This window comes from Callorhinus ursinus, unplaced genomic scaffold, assembly GCF_003265705.2.
Source record: "Callorhinus ursinus isolate GAN/ISIS: 27379988/994484 unplaced genomic scaffold, GSC_fseal_2.0 scaffold9, whole genome shotgun sequence".
Lineage (NCBI taxonomy): Eukaryota > Metazoa > Chordata > Mammalia > Carnivora > Otariidae > Callorhinus > Callorhinus ursinus.
The window spans coordinates 58,472,764-58,492,078 of NW_027397071.1; the positions used below are offsets into that span (position 1 = coordinate 58,472,764).

A 19,315-nucleotide genomic window follows, 5' to 3' on the forward strand; every position below is an offset into this window, starting at 1 on the left:
GCTGTAGTCCATGGTCACCTTCCAGGATCCCTTTGATTTGTGCAGGGACCGGACTGGTGAGTGGAACAGAGATAATGAGATCACCGTCCCTGCATCCTTCAGGTCTTCAAGGATGGCATTAATCCTTGCCATTCCCCACTTATTAGTAAGGTCGAGCATCTTCTAATATGTTTATTGGCTTATTTCCTTTTCTTTGAATTCCCATAATTCATAATCATTTGTCTGTCTCTTTCATTAGACTGAGCTTCTTGGGGCCAGAGACAATGTCCCATTTATCCCCGTGACCCGTGGACCTGGCTCGTAAGAGCTCAACAAATATGCACTGAATGAACATTTTAACAGGATGAACAAGCAGCATTTGATTGGACATCCTGAGCTCCTTGGATCTTGAAACTAAGCTCCTTAGCTGATGGGTAAGCCTGTCCCTGACAGCAATTTTATCATTTTGGTTGATTTAAAAGAAAACACAATGTCATCCAATCAAACCATCTCTCTTTTGAAACCAAGGCAGTGTCACCGACCTAATCGAAGCTCCCAAAGCCTTGTTTTCTGGATGGACTCCCTTTGATAGCAATAATGGGCAGTAACAAGCTGAGCCCCCGCCCCATCTGGCTGTGATAAACACATCCAAAACACATTACAAATCTCAGAGTGAAGCTCTGGGGCCTGAGGCTGCAGCAAAAGAAAACCAAGGTTGACAAGCACAAGTTTAAGAACCTGATATTATATAAATGAAAAAAGGCCAGCTGCCTATTCCTTCACCACTGAACAAAGTAAATGCATTATCTGAGCTTCCTGCCATTTTTCAAAACCTGGGACTCTCTAATGCTATCCGTTTGGTCAACTCTAAACTTCATTTGTCAAAAAAAAAAAGAAAAAAAAAGAAAAGGAAGATCTCTGGTTGACTGAATCTCAAGTGTTTCTTTCCTTTGCCTTAAATTTTTGGGTTTAATTTTTTTTAAATTTTCTTAAATATGCTTACGTAGGAACATTTTTTATCTTCGTAAAACACACATCTTATTAAGTCCCTCAGCTCCTCAAAAACTTCTCATGCCTCCCATCATCTGAAGGCCAACATCCAACTCCTGCACAAGGCCTCCGAGGTGCTGGCTACTTTTCCTCCCCCCCATTCTTAAGAACTTTCTACTCCCACCACACATTACTTGCCTCTACTGAAACAAGCCACGCCCTTTACACCTGACAGTGCTCCCTCTGTGAAGAGCTCCTACCTATCTTTTGAGAGTTAGTTCAAACGTTAACTCTCTGTGAAGACTCTCCTTCCCCTAGAATGGTGTTAACCATTCCTCTTCCCAGTTTCTCAACACGTTAGATAAATATCTACAGTAAATACCTTCTATCTTATACTATAATTATTTACCTATGTGTCTGTCTCCCCACCAGACTAAGAGCTCCCCGAGGGTAGAAATTGTATCTCATATGTTAGTTTCCCCAGGGCCAGTGCAGCCCTGGGCACACAGCAGATGGGCACCATTTGTTTGCTCAGTGAATGAATGAAAAGACCCAGGCCCTACCCAGGGGCCCAGAACCTCCAATCTAACCACAAGGAAAGGACCAATAAGCTAGTGGAGTGGACTTTAATGGTGCTTAATTTCCCAATTTCCTCTAGCAACTGAACACACCAAGAAGACATACTCATGCCTAGACTTACAGGTAACTCAGAGGTCCTAGGAACCTCTCTTAGCCCAGTTCAGGATCAGGAGCTGACCCTTTCACTGTGAACAGGCTGGAGCTCAGAGGTGCTTCTTCGTGGGTGGGTAAGCTTACGTGGGAGTCTGTGAGCCTCCTTCCCTTTGGCAAGCACTCAGAATAGCTCCATTAACGTGCATGGAAATTCTGCACATGCATCAAGGAGAAAACAGCCACAAATAACAGAGCCTGTTTTCCAAATCTCCAAAGCACATCTCTGCAATCATTTCACTCTCTAACTATCACCACTGAAGCCTTTCAGCCAGACAGCAATTTGTTTTCAACTTACTCTGGGTTCCTAAGTTAGCAGAACTCTTTGGATGTTTATAAATGAAGCTTCCTCCTTCCTGTCCCTCTCCCTACTCCAGGCTTCTCTTCCACACAGCCTGGTAATAAGAAACTAACCAGTTCCTGCTTGCAATCAGTCCAGACTCCTTCACTTTGTCCTCAAGACCCTTCAGATTTGTCCTGGTCCTTACCTTTCTCTCCAGCCTCATCTCCAGGTACTCTCCTGCAGATGTCCTCCACTCCAGCCATCCCAATCACCTCCCAGCTATCACAGTTCTGGGGCTTGCCATACACCTCAACCACCCAATTACCTATTTCTGCCCTTTCAGACTGCACACAGGTTATCGCCTCCTCCAGGAAGCATTCCCCGATTGGATTAGATGCCTTCTCTGTATGTCTACAACTGGTCATTCAACTACTCAATAAATAGTTATGAAGACCTCGCTTGTGCCAGGCTCTGTTCTAGGTGCTGGACATACAGCAGGAACAAAACAAAGACTCTGCTATCAAGAAGCTTAAATTCTTGGGCGCCTGGGTGGCTCAGTTGGTTGAGCTTCGGCTCGGGTCATGATCCTGGAGTCTCGGGATCGAGTCCCGCGTCGGGCTCCCTGCTCAGCGGGGAGTCTGCTTCTCCCTCTGACCCTCTTCCCTCTCGTGCTCTCTCTCATTCTCTCCCTCTCAAATAAATGAAATCTTTAAAAATAAAAAAAGAAGCTTAAATTCTTAAAGGAGGTGGTGGTGATAGGCAATGAAGAAATAATGAACTGTGTCAAATGGGGAATAAATACTCTGAAGAAAAATAAAGCAGGGTAGCGTATTAACTAATGAGTGGGAGGGACGGCTGTTTTATTTAGGGTAGTCAGCAAAGGCCTATCTGATAAGGCAAACAGCAACCTGAATCGAGGGAAGACAGGAACATGCAGATATCCACGGAAAGAGCACTGTGATAGGGGGAAGAGTTAAGTGCAAAGGCCACAAAGCAGGAACGTGTCTGGTGTGTGTTGTTTGGAAGTAAGGGAGCCAGTGGGACCATACAGGTGTGAGAAAGGGAGAGACTTTTAGGAAATGAGGTCAAAGAGGCAGCCAGGAGCTAGATCATGTCGGGCCTTGTAGGACATGGTAAGGGATTAGGATTTTGCTCTGAGATGGAAGGCACTAGAAGGTTTTGAGCAGAGAAAAGCTAGGATTTGTTTTACATTTTAAGAGGTTTGTTCCAGCTACTGTGTTGATACTAGATGATAAGGGGAACAAGGGTGGAGGCAAAAAAGGCACAGACACATGGATATCCATTAATTCCACAGATATGTACTGGGTACTGCTATGGGACAAGCACTCAGCTAAGGACTGAAGGTACCCAGATGAGTAAGACAGGATTTCTGAATTTTGGCAGGATTTCTGAGGGAAGTTACAATCGAGTGGGGAGAGAATCAAGAGCGTAACCACAGAACATGTGGGTATGTACAGAACAGTATACAGGGTATTACGGTAGGGACAGGGGAGGGAATTAGGTAGACAGTAGCATTCCAGAGAGAGAAAACAACACGTAAAAAGGCTCAGAGTGGGGGGTGACACGATGGGCTTTCCAGTTTTGATATGTCACTCTGTCTCTAGCACAGAGAAGTCAGTTTGACGACGTTAAGACTGGAGGCAGAAGGACCAGTTAGGGGGCCACATGGTCATCTGGACAAGAGAGGATAAAGTCCTGAAGTTGTACTAGAGATGGAGAGGAGACAAGAGATTCTAGATCTATGTGAGAAGTGAAACCATAAGGACTTGGTTGGGTTGGGGCGGGGGGAGGCAATGAAAAGCCTAGGCTGACCCCCAGGTTTTTAGCTAAAGTGCCAGTATTACCAAGTGAAAGAAGAGAGGTCACATTTGAGATGCCCGAGAACTCTAGGAGACATTGTCTGAAACTCAGGGAACAGGTATAGGCTGAAGGTACAGACTGGAGCGTCATTGGCATGTACGTGATGCCTAAGAGCATGAATGGACGAAATCAACCGGGAAGACTGTATACGTCAAATAGACGAGTTTTAAATGGTAAAGCTGCCACTCACCATCTGTGTGACTCTGTGAGCCTCACCTTCCTCTTTTTTTTTTTTTAAGATTTTATTTATTTATTCATGAGAGACAGAGGGAGAGAGAGAGGGAGAGAGAGAGAGAGAGAGAGAGAGAGAGAGAAGCAGAGGGAGAAGCAGGCTCCCAAGGAGCAGGGAGCCTGATTGCAGGACTTGATCCCAGGACCCTGGGATCGTGACCTGAGACGAAGGCAGACGCTTAACCATCTGAGCCACCCAGGCACCCTCACCTTCCTCATCTTTAATTAGGTATTAGTACTATTAATTTTTTAAATGTCTCCCACAGTGCTGAGCACATAGTTAAGTGCTCAATTATTACTCTAGCTCCAATAGTTATGAGCAGTGGGGAACCGAACAAGACACTCTGCTTGGTGAGCCTCGGGGTCTCAGTAAGTAGGTGTTAAATAAATGAAGAAGTCTAAAAAACTGAAATAATACTTACGAATACAACAGATGAGAAGGGTAAACTGGATTATTAAAACACGACATAAAGATCAATGTCAATGCTAATAAATCATCTTAGGAAAGATATCTAACACTTAGAAAGCAGATGACGTTAGGCCCCTCCCTTTTGTCCTTGCTTTTTAACTTAGCCCCTCTGTTTTTTTTTTTATTTTAATTCCCCCATTCTATTGGCTCCTCCTTTTCAGATTATAAACACGCTCTAGTCTCCCCTAACCTAAAAAGCCTTCCTTGGGTCTTGCTATCGCCCTCAAACTCTTGTCCAATCATTATTTTCACCAACTATCCCCTTTCTCAACCCTGAACACTTTTCAATGAACAGGCCACACCTTTTGTTTTAGGAAAAAAAAAAGTCCCAGTTTATTATTACTTTTAAAGAGCAAATACCATTTACGTAATTGTTCAAGCAGGCCTGTAAGTGGCATTTCATTTTAGAATATAGACATATTTGTTTTTCTACTATGGTAATTCATTTCAAGAGAAATTTCATCATGTATCTTCTACAGAGCCCTAAACCAAGAGCCAGCGTATTCAAATAAACCTCAAGGTGTGGGGAGGCTTCAGGCCAGCTCCTCATTAGAAGCCTCAGCATGGGGGCTCTGGAGACCACTGCAGAAGGTCTTCCAGGGAGAGCTGCAATGTTCAGATAAGTGAGTTCTGGAAAGAAGGGGTAGTTGGCTGGCTCCAGCAGGCTCACCCCTGGGGTAGAGCAAAGAGAACAGACAGGGGAGTTCTGACAGGCACCGGAGCTGTCTAAACTCAGGGGGACGGGACTGAGCGAGCAGCAGTGGTAATTGAGTTTCAGTTACCTGCAGGGTGGCGAAATCAAGCAGTCACTTCATCTGCCTGACATGGGGATGTTCAGAGGTGTCCTTGGCACACTCCCAGTGAAATCCGTCACCCTTTCACCGGGCTGGGTGACGGCAACCGTGCCACGCTTCCTAGTGCCAGCAGCCTTGTCCCGTGCGGCACACGAGCGCACTACAGCTGATGCAGCCTCTCCCGCAGGCCCGGCTCCCAGGGCTCCCCACATCCTCTGTCTGAGGGAATGGCGCCAGGGGAAAACTCGGCACCACCAGCGGCAGCCGTCACCCAAACTCAAAAGAGTCTTTGAATGGCAGAGAGACGGGCCCATTTTGCTTTCTGCCCAGCCCAGTGCTGGACCCATCCTCGCGTCATTTTTTGTGGTTCTGTACAAACGTGCCGACTGGCAGTGAGCCGTTCTTCACCTGAGCCCGGATTTCAGCTCGATGCTTTAATGTGAAGACCAGGGCTCTCACCGTCCGCCGGTATGGCCCGTTAATGAGGCGGGAACAGAGATGAAACGTTTCCCGCTCAATATTTTCAACCAGTAGGTGATCCATCTAAAAAACAGCAAAATTATCAAATTAGGGCCTTGCATTGCATAAGGATTAAAAGCAAGAGAGGCTGGAGCACTCCGCTCAGAGGCCTCCATTAATCAACTGAAATTCAAGGACATCTACTTCCTGTCACAAGAGAAACAGGAAGAGCAAATTAATTCCACCCTAGCAATTAAGGAACAAGGCCATGTGCTTTGTGACAGGGACCTCATTCACAACCCCTGCCGGGTGGTAATATTTGCCATTATAACAGGAAACTGGCCTGAACTAAGCAACGGGTACTGGGCCCTGTACTTTACCAACCAGGAAACCAAGACCAAGGGTAATAAATCAGTGTAACAGTTTATACTTTTTTTGGTTTTTAGAGTGCCTTTTAACCCCTTACAGCATTTCAGACACACAGGGTTTGGGTCTTGGTGTGTGTGTAGAGCAGCTTATAAATCACTTTTCATATTTAATGCTCACAACTCCTGTTACCTCATTTTCTAGATGAGGAAATAGGTTCAAGGGTAAAGAAAGGTTCAAGGTCTTCCAACTAAGACTCTGACCTGGCGCCCCGGACCCCAAAGTTCATGTTCCTCTCCTTTCATTGTACTAACTGACCCCTTACATTCGGAGAGACCAGTTGAGTCTCAAAAGACCTCCGCAGGGCCAGCTGAGCAGAGCAGGCCTGTGGGATGGGACCTGCAGCAGTTCTGGGGTGGTCCGGCTCAGGCCCAAGCCCTCCTCAAGTCACAGACCTCATCAAAGCAGCACAGGTCTAGGTCTTTTGCGCACGGTCAGGATCCAGGCCAGACTGCGCTCCTCGTCAGGCAGGCCCCCCTCACTACCCTCCTTTCCAGGCCCATCTCCCACTACTTGTCTTGCCAGTCCTGACCACAGCCCAGCCTGAGCAAGTGAAGGTACTCTGACATACCGCTGGGCCGCTGCCCACGTACATGCTCCCTCAGCAAGGTCCACTTTTCCCAGGAAACATATTCCTATTTGCACGTCAAAGCTGAGCTAAAAACGAAAAAGCAAAAAAAGCAAATCCTAGCTCAAAGAACTGAAAATTCTTCCTTGGGTGGCCACAATGTCCTAAGCTTCCCTTAAACATTTTCACAATATATTAGAGTGATCTATTTTCTGTGTTTGTCTTCCCTGATAGTGAGTTCCTTGAAAACAGGAAACAAATTTCTCTTTTTCACTTGCTTTTTTCCCTTCCCTCCTTACCACGCCACTCATTCAAATACTTATTCAGCACTTACTATGTGCCAGGCGCTGTGCGTGGGCTGAGGAAAAAGCAGTGAACAAGGCCGACAGTCCTTGACTCCATGGAGAGTACAACCCCGCTGGAGAAAGGTAGAGAACAGGATTCTAAATGTACTGGGTACTAGGAAAGGGGACAGGAATAAGTGCTGGGGTACAGAGCTATGGCATAGTGCCCCATCCCAGGAGGGCAGCACCTGGCTGCAGGAGGGAATGATGTTTGATCCGAGACCTCTCTGGCCAGGTGAAGGGCGTTTGCTTGGTGAGAAATTCACTGAGCTCTATGTATATCTTCTGTGCACTTTGCTACATATGTACTATACTTCTATTTAAAAGAAAAGTTTAAGAAAAAGTGTACCAAAAAGAAAAAAGGAACGCCCGATATTTGATAAAATGTCCTCACATAAGACCAACAGACCAAAACAAATAGAAAAAGGAACTTGGAAGAATGAAGGACCGGGCAGAATATAGAACAGGACTGAGAGAGAGAAAGACAATGACAGGGAGAAGGACTATCTAGGCCCAGACATCTGCCTATGTGTAGCAGACAAAAGATGTTCAGGGAAGTCTGTGATCCTGATGACCGACCATCTCCGAGGCTCGTGCTGGAGAAGTGCACTTGGCACCATGGTTCTTCAGAACCCAGATTCCTCGAGCTTTTCATGGACTCCTGGGTAGGCACCAAAGTAGCCCCCCCAACCTGAGGCAACCCTGGTACCAGACTACTTTAGTAGGAGGCAGGAAGGGTGGCTAGCTGTCGGCCCACCGTCCAGCAATGCTGCCAGAGAGGCCCCTCATCCCAGGGGGAGGATGGTCAGTCACTGACTGTTCAGATACACTGAATGTAACAGACAAGAGGAAGTCTTCACTTTTTTTTTTTTTTTTTTGAGGACAGTGGTTGTGGGGGGAGAAGGGTATGTGTGCATTTGCAAAAATACGTCATGGCAATTCCGTCAAACTGTAGTCTGTATGTAAAAAGAACTTTGAGAAAGCCTTGGAATTCACATAACTGAATTATCATCCATACCTCATTCAGCAAATAGCTACTGAGTGGCTACTCTGAGTCTGGCCTGATGCGGGTATTGGAGACCCTGAGCAGAAAAGACCTGACCCCTGCCCTCCGGAAACTCACAGTCAAGAGAGAAGATGGCACATATGCAGATAGCCGTGGGGCAGGGGGGTGGGTGCTGCACCAGTGATGTGATGGGCAAAGGAAGCAAGTACCTAACAATTCTCATGTATGCCTCTTGTTAAAGGAAGGCCAATCACAATGAGGAGAAACATCAGTGGTATTAAAATGTAAGTCATAAGGGAAAATAATTCATCAAAGTGAGGAGTGTCTGTCTTCTAGCTGCCTTTGGATATTTCAAACCCATCCAGGTTGAGTCCCTTCCAATGGGTCCCAACCTGGTGATTCAGGTTAGTCCTTCTGGGTGAAAGGACCAGAGTCGCACTGAGACCTTGAGAAAAAGAGGTTTTGCTGTGAGATACATCCACAGGAGTGGGAATGGGAGCAGGAATGGGAAACATTGGAATGAACAGGAACAAGAAACCTAGGGATTTATTTAGGGACCACATCCTTTCTCTTGTGGGTCTCGAGATCTGCCTGGTCTCTTTCTCACACGCTCTTGCTCCTCTCCATCTGCCTTACTCACTGCCAATTCTAACAGCCTTATTCTTTACCCCGGTGCTACCCATCTTTAGCCAGCTTCTGCTCCCTCACAACTCCTCCAACACCCCCTCTGCTTCAACACTCCCACTGTTGTTTCCTTGCTATTTCCTAGTTCACACTTCTCAGGGACAGAGCATCTGATCGGCCTTGCTTATCTATTTGTACCTGTAAGTTAGCTGTATGTTATTCAGTTGTCCAATTGTGGACGAACCAGTGGTAGCTGGGGAAGATATAAAACATGACCACCTAGAGCTAGCTTTCCTCAAGGATTCTGGACCCAGTGGGAAATGGTGCCATAATCGATTAGTGATGTCTGCCACATCTCTAAGTTCTTTAAAAGCAAGGTAAGGTCTTCTTCATGTGTTTACCTCAAGTGCAGAGCTTCCCACATCGTACTGTGACTATTCACTGATCTCCCTCAGAAGACTGGAGCCCCTCGAGGGCTGTCACCATGTTGGATTCATTTCCAATTCCCAATGCCTAGCATTGGTACAGGCACAAAGCAAGTGCTCAGTAAGTTTTTTTTTATTTATTTTTATTTTTTTATTTTTTTAAAGATTTTATTTATTTACTTGAGAGAGAGAGAGCACATGAGAGGGGGGAGGGTCAGAGGGAGAAACAGACTCCCCGCTGAGCAGGGAGCCCGATGCGGGACTCGATCCCGGGACTCCAGGATCATGACCTGAGCCGAAGGCAGTCGCTTAACCGACTGAGCCACCCAGGCGCCCCTCAGTAAGTTATTTGTTAAATGAGTATCCTTCTTCCCTATGTATACCTCCCTGCTTTCCAGCTCTTTTGGTAACATTCTACACATAACACAGGTAAGATCTGAAATATAATGTTTCTATTTTAATATGTATTTTCTGGCTTGGAACATCCTACCCATTAACAAAGGCCAAGTCAACTGTCATCTCTTCCGTGAAACCTTCCCAGATTCCCTCAGCAGATCTCACTGTTCTGTCCTTTGTGTGTCTGTACCACTTGCTAGTACCACTATTTCAGACATATTTTCATCCTGCCTTATATTTAGTTAGTCATTCACAGGCTCTCAGCCAGGAGACAGTAAGCCTTCTTAAGCCGAGGGAATGCGCCTCATTTATGTTTATATTCTCCCCAGCACCAGCAGTAGTAGTACTAAACATTTGTTGAATTGAATATCCACTGGAAGCAAACTTTGTATGAGTTTTCCAATAGCATGACTGGATTTGTACACATCTACCCACACTCCTTTTTGACCACTTGAATACATTTATGATAGAGCTGGTCAAAGCCAGAGGTGCAGTCTGAGGCCATTAAACAAAGAGAAAACTAACAGTCCCATATGGGGACATACCCCTGACCTGGATCTCATTAGCACCATCTGACAACCAACTGGGCCAACCAGCCAGTGTTTCATAACTCTTAATGATACAGGCTAACTTTGAGAACTAGGTTCATTTTTTTTTAATGACATAATAGGAAAATGATCACAGGCCATGAGGTAGGAAGGAGAGTGGATAATGAGGAAGGGGAAGTAAGAGAATGACACCACAGGGGACGTTCATATGAGGAAAGATCTAAAGGACAGGGAAGAACAAAGAAGATCCGGAAGGGAGAAAAAGTAAAGGGGAATGGAGCATGGGTCTCAAAAGTGGAGTTTTTATTCATCTATCCCATTATTCCAAGAACAAGGAAACAATTCATACATCTAGAAAGCAAGACCTGCATAGAGTAATAAAGAGACACACCTTTTGGCTGTGTGTGTATATTCTTCATCTGTGGCTTTTACTACCAAAGGATATGATCACAACAAATAGCACGGAAACATTTTTTCCCACAGAAATATAATGCGTGAATTTGCAAAAACACATGCTAGGATTAAACTGTAAAGGCTTTTTAGTCATTGGGCCTGTAACTTACCCAGTGGTTTACTCCTGCCTGATAAAGTACATTTCTGGAGATCTGAGGTCTGATTTGAATGCACTCAACGTTGGTTACTGTCAAAGACCAGATACTGGATGAGATGGTGCACTGATTTACCCTAATATGGAAATGTTTCAGATGATGATAGGTGCTAGGAGTTAACCTTATATAAAAGTGTTTATATTTATATTCCCTGACGTACCAAACTGATAAAAGTCCTGTCAAATGCTGTTTATGCAAGGAAAACAGATTGATTTTTTTTTTTTTTTTTTTGGTCAAGGAAGGTGGTAAGATGCACATTTTTATTTTAAAAATGTATTCTTTGGAAACGAAACCATTCAACTATGCTTAATCTGACATTTTTTCCAATTACACTGGAAAGCACTAACGAATGTATCACTTTTTTAACTTTGCTTTGTAACACTTGAGTGCTTACCACTTGATGTGCCATTTAAAGGATAATTAATGGATAAACTAAAAGGATAATTATTATGGAGTTTAATATAGCAGGCAAACTGCTCATTAATCCTTACAAGCATAGCTTCGTTATTATCGTTTACTTAAAAAGATGCCACGGGGAACTGGTATTTACCATCACATTAACTACATGTTATATACCCACACTCCGTATTTCTGCAATAATTTTGGCTTATTTTAAAAATAAACTTTATGTAAAATATTAAATAGCAAATCTTGTTGGCTAGTCGATACTCTGGAAAATTAGGCTTACAATCCTTACGTTTTTTTCTTTCTTCCAAGGGTTTAAGAGTCATGTTAAAGCTTCCTTTAGGAAAAGTTAACCAACCTACAACATATTAATTCACTGAACTATCAAACAGACATTAAAATTACAAATATGAAAAATAAATACACATAGAAAAGGATATACAAAATGACCCTGATATTGATCAAGATGAAAAAACACAAATGTAAATAGTTGTCAATTTTCTGCAGTTATTTAAATGATCAATAAAAGCATCTTATGGAACATATGGCATATGATTAGCTCTTAATAAATATGGTATAATCATTAACTTGCCCAATATTCATTTAAAGAGCTGTAATAATTTAACAAACAGGAAAATGCACCAAAATGTTAACAAGATTATGTCTAGCAGTAGGTTCAATGGTGATTTTGCTTTTTCTTTCTATATTTTCTCATTTTCTAGCATAAGTTTGTATTAAAAAAACCCAAAATTTTATTTTTAAAAAGTAAATAACATACCATAAGTCCATTTACCTTTCTTGTGTAGATGCCTAATTGAGACAGAAAGGTTAAAATATTTTTTCAGAGAATGCAGTGACAGTTCTAGCACTTAAACCTAGACTTTTGAAATTGTTTCTTTTGTTAATAATATTAAATTATTTTTTAAGGATACTTTAATAGGGATACCTGAAGAGGAAAAACTATGGATGTTATGTCTGATTTTTCTAGAATATTAACTGACCTATAAGATTTGTTTATGATGATTAATATCATTGTTAATGAGCAAAAATCCTTCTTCTAGCACATGTACCTCAAACCACTAATGTGAACTGTGAGCTGTGAAGACGATAGAGATTATGTCTAGCCAACTGATTATGCGTCTTGGAACTAAAGGTATGAGCACTGACAAAAAATGGGGGAGTAGAGTCTTTCCAACAGACACCTACTTATTTTGCCACTGATATGCCATAGCACAATCCAGGCCAGAAGTTTTGTTTCGGTGGGAAGGGGAAGAATTTTAAACAGGAAAGAACCACACTCATTAAGTCACTTCTAATCACCACATACTCTACTATTCCTTTGTATAACTGTTTCATTTAATCTTTCCAATAATTACAGGTGGTAGGAATTATAATACTCATTTTACAGATAAAAAAAACAAGTCTCAGAAATGTTCAGGGATTTACCTAAAGTGACAAAACCAGTACATACTAGAGCCAGGGTTTTAATCCAGGTCTTGCTCCAAAGCCTGCAATCTTTCTATAATACTATCTCCCAGAATACTTACAAATGCTTAAAGAAAACCCAGTTAGAATAAAGCTAGAGCACTAAGACTACGGAAGATTTATGAAAATGTGAGGCTCATTTGACTGAGAGAATCACACTCCAACCAGGACATTACCTCTAATTCCAAGGCTTCTGAGAGTAACTTCTGGGCATTTTTCCTGAATGTTTCAGTTTTGGGGTCACTTCGCACTTCAATAGAAGGTCTGTCTAAATGTTTTTCAATGAAAGTTCTCCACTCAGTGTAAACTTCTCTGGCAAGACAAGCCACTTCTGGATCTGAGTGCTGACGCATCTTGTTCACAGTGTGACCTGGAAGAAGAAAGGAGAAACCAAGGGAAAGGTGGTTCTGTTTTCTTTTGAAAAGTACAGGACTAGACAGGCTGACGTGTGGTATGTAGAAAGTCATTCACATACCTAAGAATATAAAGGTAAAGGCTCTTGTGCAAATGAAGACCCATTTCTCAAAGGCTGAGAAAACCAGATAACCATAGCAGGAGAATCACTGGACTAGCCAATGCAATAAGTCATAAAACAGAAGTATGATCAATAGATACTTAAAATGGAACAATTAAAGTACCAACTCCTTCGTTCAAAAATTGCAATAAGAGAAAATGAATTAAGCATTTATCTTGTCTTTTTGGTACATATTATATTTCAGAACAACCAAATAGCCCTACTTAATTGAGGGAATGTTCTTTACTCAGCTAATAAGTGTGAAAAGATTGACAGAATTTTTAAACATTTCATAGCCCATGATGAAATAATTCATTTGGGTGACAAGCATCAGGGGATGAACTCATTCAATGAAAGGTTGATGGAGAAATTTATAATGGAGGGATGAGCTGTCATCACCTGAACCACTCATAAATCTTAGCACCCGTAAGCATGGTACTCTCAGAAAGAGGTGGCACTTCACAGCCCTACCTATGCATAGTCTTGCAATCCTCCTCCCAGAGAAAACGAGGAACCAGAATCCAACCATTCAAAGCTAACCTCTGGTTTGTAGAAAATATGAGACAGAGGAATGAGTTAAATTATAACATGAGGAAAAAGACACAGCCAGAATGTGAGACATTCTGTAGGACCACAGACCTGATTTCTTCAATAGTCATTGGCATTTTTTAAAAAAATTTATTTTATACTTAAGTTTTTATCTGAGTGTAGCTGACACACAATGTTACATCAGTTTCAGGTGTATAACAGTGATTCGACAAGTTTTTACATTATGCTATGCTCACAAGTGTAGCTACCATCTGTCACCATACAACACTATGACAATCCCATTCACTATACTCCTTCTGCTGTGTCTTTTATTTCTGTGACTTATTCCTTCCATAATGGAAGCCTGTATCCCCCTCTTCCCTTCACCCATTTTGCCCAGCCCCCACTCCCCTTCCCTCTGGCAGCCCTCAGTTTATACTCTTGTGTTTACAGATCTGATTCTGTTTTTCATTTGTTTATTCATTTGTTGATGGCTTTTTTTTTTTTTAAGGGAGTAAGGTTATGGACCGCTATAGATTAAGAGTCTTTGGAGTTCAAGCTACCAAATGCGATGTGTGATTCCAATCCTCACTGCAACAAATCAACCATTAAAAGAGATTTTGAGATACACAAGGAATATGAATTTACACTAGATATTAAATTATACCAAGAAATTACTGTTTGTTAAGAATGATAATGGCACTGTTATGTAAGAAAATACCTGTATTTTTGGAGATGCATACTGAAGTATGCAGAGCTGAAAGAATAAGGTCTGGGATTCTGCTTTAAAATACTTAAGCAACAGCACAAAAACACAAAACTGGAAATGGTAAAGTAAGTGGGACCAAATCTTAATAGCTACTGAATCCGGGTGAAGCATATGGGGGTGTGTTCTATTATTTTCTTTATTTTTATGTAGGTTTCAGATTTGCATAATAAAAATGGAAAAAGAGGAAAAGGACCAAACACACCAATACGCAGACGTACCCAGACAGAGACAACTACATAGAAACGCCCAAGAAATCAACTCAACACTTAGAATTAAGAACTTAAAAAGGAGAGAAGTATTAGATATATTTAAAAAAAAAATCAATAGCTTTCTTATGTCTGCAATAACCAGTCTGAATACAGTAGGGAAAAGTCCTGCTTACGTGAGTAAAAACCATAAACCCCGTAACAATACATCAACATGTATGTTAATGTTAAGTAACATTTGGGCATGTTGCCTCCAGTTCACTCCCAACAGCCCTGACTGGCCTCTCTGCCTAAGTCTGGAACCCTTTAATGGCATCTCCCACAGTGCAGCCAGCGTGGCCTTTTTAGAACTTAATTATTTCCGGGCACCTGGGTGGCTCAGTGGGTTGAGCGACTGCCTTCGGCTCGGGTCATGATCCTGGAGTCCCGGGATCGAGTCCCACATTGGGCTCCCTGCTCAGCGGGGAGTCTGCTTCTCCCTCTGACCCTCTCCCCTCTCATGCTCTCTCTCTCTCTCTCTCTCTCTCTCTCATTCTCTCTCTCAAATAAATAAATAAAATCTTTGAAAAAAAAACTTATTTCCTGTTTTAGAGATATTTTTTCTAAAACATAAATCTGACCATTTCACGCCTCCATGTAAATCTTTCAGTGCTGTACCCAAACTCGTATCTTATCACACAAGTCCCTTCACAATCTGTCCCCTCCCACCTACTTTCCAGTGAACCTTCTGTCTGCCTAGAACACCCTTGCTTCCCTTTTTATCTGGTTAGTTTCCATTCTGCCTTTAAGACTCAGTCTAGGAGTCCCCTACTCTAGCGAGTCCTCCTTAATAGCCCCTGTCTTGGGTCGGTGCCTCTCCTCCTCCTCCTCTGTGCTTCCTCAGCACCCTGTGCTTCTGTCCCTTACAACAGTTGTTATAATTAGTTGTAATTATCTGATCAGCTACCTCTCTTGCCCACCAAAGAGAGCTGGAGGGCAAGAGCTGTGATATGTTCATCTTTGTCTCTCCAGCAGAGAACACAGTGGCAGGAGGTAGGGCTCGGGAGAGTGGGTATGCAGTAAATGTTGGTGGAATCAGAGACCCATATGAAGAATAACATCTTTTTACCAAAGTATAGGAGGAAATGCAGATGAAAGGTGAAAATGTACCGTAAGATAGAAAGATTAGTACAAAGAGATTCGAGTAAGACACAGTCCCTGGGATTTGACGTATACTCACCCTGCCAAAGGGTGCACAGAAATGTGTACAAAAATACCTTACAGTACTGTTTGTGAGAGTGAAAAGCAAGAAACAATTAAAAGTCCATCATTAAGTGTCCAACTGGTTAAATAAATTACAGTTCACTTGAACAATGACTACTTCGCAGCCATAAAAGACTGGAACAGCTCTACATGTAGTAACATGGAAAGATGATTACTTTATTCAGGTTCTCCAAAGAGCACGCACAGAATGAGCCAATATTTACTTTTAAAATTATATTTGTGTATACATATAAGCACATATACTTGTTTATATGCAGAGAGAAAAGTCTAAAGAATTTATAATGAAATTATTAACCGGGGTCTCCTCTGAGTAGTAGGACTCCACGCATCTGTGCAGCTCAGCTCCGTCGCATGGAATGGCTCAACCTGTAAGCAATCCTAACAGCACGGGCTGTGCTGTAACAGAGGTGCATTCAGATTTTTCCAAATACAGATCCTTCCCTTCCATGCGTTCCCCTTCTTATCCTTTTCTCTCTCCAAGAAGACACTGTTGATCCAGCCTTATATGTGAGAAATGAAGATGCGGAAGTCCCTCCAACAGAGTCCTTCTGCTGTCAAATCCAGTGGATCTTCTCCACCCTGATGTTACTTGTTCCCTCTGTGACCTCTGATGCTGCTTTGTCTTCCGAAATACTCTCTTCCACCGCTTTTTGGGACACCACCTGTTACTGTTCTTTCTCTCTCTTCTGCTGGCTGCATATGTCTTACCTAACCTTTAATTATTGGTGAACCTGAGCTGGGGGGCATTGTCCTTGGCCTCTTCTCTTCTTTCTCCACCTGCTCTCCCTGAGTAATCTTACCCATTCCTGTGGTCCAACTACCATCTGCAAGCAGATGACTCCTAAATACATATCTCTAGCCCAAAGGCTCTCACTGAGCACAAGACCCAAACATCCAGTCCCCTAGTGGACACCTCCACCTGCTTCTTTTGCAAGTACCTCAACGCTTTTTTAAAAATTTATTTAAATTCAATTAATTAACATATAGTATATTGTTTCAGAAGTAGAGTTCAGTGATTCATCAGTTGTATATAACACACAGTGCTCATTACATCACGTGCCCTCCTGAATGCCCATCACCCAGTTACCCCATCCCCCAATCTGAAGCAACCCTCAGTTTGTTTCCTATGATTAAGTAACTCAACACTTCTAAAATGGGGAATGGAACTCATTATTTTCCCCCTCAGTCTCTCCTCCTGTACTTCATGTCACACAGTGGCACCACCATTCACCCATCATTTCAGGCTCTTTAACATTTTTTATATCTTTCCCTTTTCCTCCTCACCTCCCTCTCCTCCTCACTGCTACCCTAATTCAGGTCCTCACCACCTCTCTGCAGGTTTACTGCAGAGACGTACTAACCAATCTTCATCGCCAGTCCAGCCTTCTCCAACTCATCCTTATTACTCAAGTCAAAATAACCTTTGAAAACCACAATTTGAGGCATGCCTGTGTGGCTCAGTAGTTAAGCATCTGCCTCTTGGTTTTGGCTCAGGTCATGATCCCAGGGCCCTGAGATTGAGCTGGCGTCAGGCTCCATGCTCAGCGGGGAGTCTGCTTGAAGATTCTCTCCCTCTGCCCCTCCCCCGACTCTCTCTCTCTCTCTCAAATAAATAAATCTTCAAAAACACAATTTGATCTCATTACCCCCCTTAGCAAAAGCCCTTCAAGGGCTCTCTCCACTGCCCTCAAATTAATTCCTAAGTATAACATTCAAGCTCTCAATAACCTGGAAGCTCTTTGGGCTTACCTCTCACCTTGTTACCTCCTTTCCTCCCTCCGGTCACCCCCAGCCCTTCTGCCCCTTTGCCTTCATGGACTAAGTTCTAGTCATGGAGAGCAACTTGCAGGCCCTTGTTTCAGGTCAGGCTGTCTGGACTTCTTACATTTCTGTGCCTTAGCTCACACTGTTCCCTCTGCCTAGAATGTTTAAATGCCCACCTGACCCTCTAAACTATAAACGTCTTGAGGGCAGAACCCCATACCTTACTCCCAAGTTATAGTCCTAGTTCCTGGTGGTGCCTAGCACAGAACAATCAATAAATGTTTGCTGAACTGAATCAAATAGTTAAATAAAAACCATTTACATTTGGCTTTCAAACTGCTTTTGCACTAACATTTGAATATGGATGCAGTTGATTGGGAAAATCACACAACTGCAAACAAAATAATGGAACTATACTAAAAAGAACTGAATCCAAAGGCGCTGGGAAAATGAAAAGTATCTAATTCATTGTTAAGAATTCTTCCTGCTTACTACTCCAGATTGTATGTGAATTATCCCATTTAATTTTTATAACTAAACAGTGAATTAAATACTATTATTATATCTCCCTTTACAAATGAGAAAATGAAGCTCGGCAAAGTAACCTGCCCAACATTTCACAGCTACTAAGTGTTAAGCCAGGATCTGAACACACACAGCCTGACTCCATCCAGAGCCTACACACTTAACGCCTAATTCCCTGGGACTGGCTTGCAGGGAGTGCTCAGTAAAGCTCTCCTGAGATAATGCTGTTCAACTTCTTGCTGTTCCCCAATCAGAAGAGCACAGGTCTTGAGAGATGGCCAAAGGGCAGAAGGCTTCACCTCTCAGGCCAGGGTAGTGGGGTCACCTCACAGATGCCCCACAGGACCTCTACCCAGACTGGTCAGGAGATGCTGCGAAACCAGTGAAGTCCTCCCAGGAAGGGCAGTACTGTAAGGGAGCCCAGGAGAATGCAAGATCTGTCTGCGAGCAGGTGATAGCAGGAAAGGCAGTTGGTCTGGGGCAGGAAAAGAGAAAAAGAGGGGATGTCTAGGAAATCCTCTTCTAGAAAAAACAAAAAAACAAAAAAAACAAAAGCAAGACAAAATGATAAATTTTAGATCAGAGAGGGAATTTCATGCTAACAATAACAACAGTTAGCCACTGTGCTAAATGCTCTACCTACCTTAACTCGTTTAAGCCTCGGAACAGGTAGGGGCTGTTACGATTCCCCATTTTACAGGTAAAGAACCCAAGGACCTGGAAATTCAGTGACTTGCAGGACATGGCAAGTAAGAAATAGGACCAGGTCGCCAATGTAGGCAGTGCTCCAGAGCTCATGCTTTAACCCTGTACTTGTGCTCCTGGATCATACAGTCCTACCTCTAGCTGACTGAGATGAAAAAATATGAGGCTCTGTGACCTTTCCCCAAGGTCACAAGTTGGTCAGTAGCTACATCAAGGAAGTTAATGATCTGCAAAGTCATTATCTGCTCCATGAGGTTTATGTTTTAAAGCAAGCAGTGCCACTGGCTGGTCTTATGATCTAAGTCAAGTCCCCTAGGTTTAAGGGCAGAGGGTTTCTGCATCCCAGCACACTGATAAGATGAATTCCCTGCAGGTAGCAGTCTTTTGCTCA

General features: G+C 42.9%; 1 protein-coding gene across 1 annotated transcript in view; it reads right to left on the reverse strand.

Moving 5' to 3' along the window:
- Positions 1 to 4,865: 4,865 nt before the first annotated feature.
- The window catches only part of TCEANC2 (transcription elongation factor A N-terminal and central domain containing 2), a 33,475-nt gene continuing 19,025 nt past the window's right edge, over positions 4,866 to 19,315 (reverse strand). Inside the window, exons 4-5 of the mRNA XM_025871691.2 lie at positions 12,827 to 13,020; positions 4,866 to 5,899 (exon numbers count right to left, since the gene is read on the reverse strand). Coding sequence (XP_025727476.1) covers positions 5,711 to 5,899; positions 12,827 to 13,020 — 383 coding nt within the window. The 3' untranslated portion in view covers positions 4,866 to 5,710. The remainder of the gene's footprint in view (positions 5,900 to 12,826; positions 13,021 to 19,315) is intronic.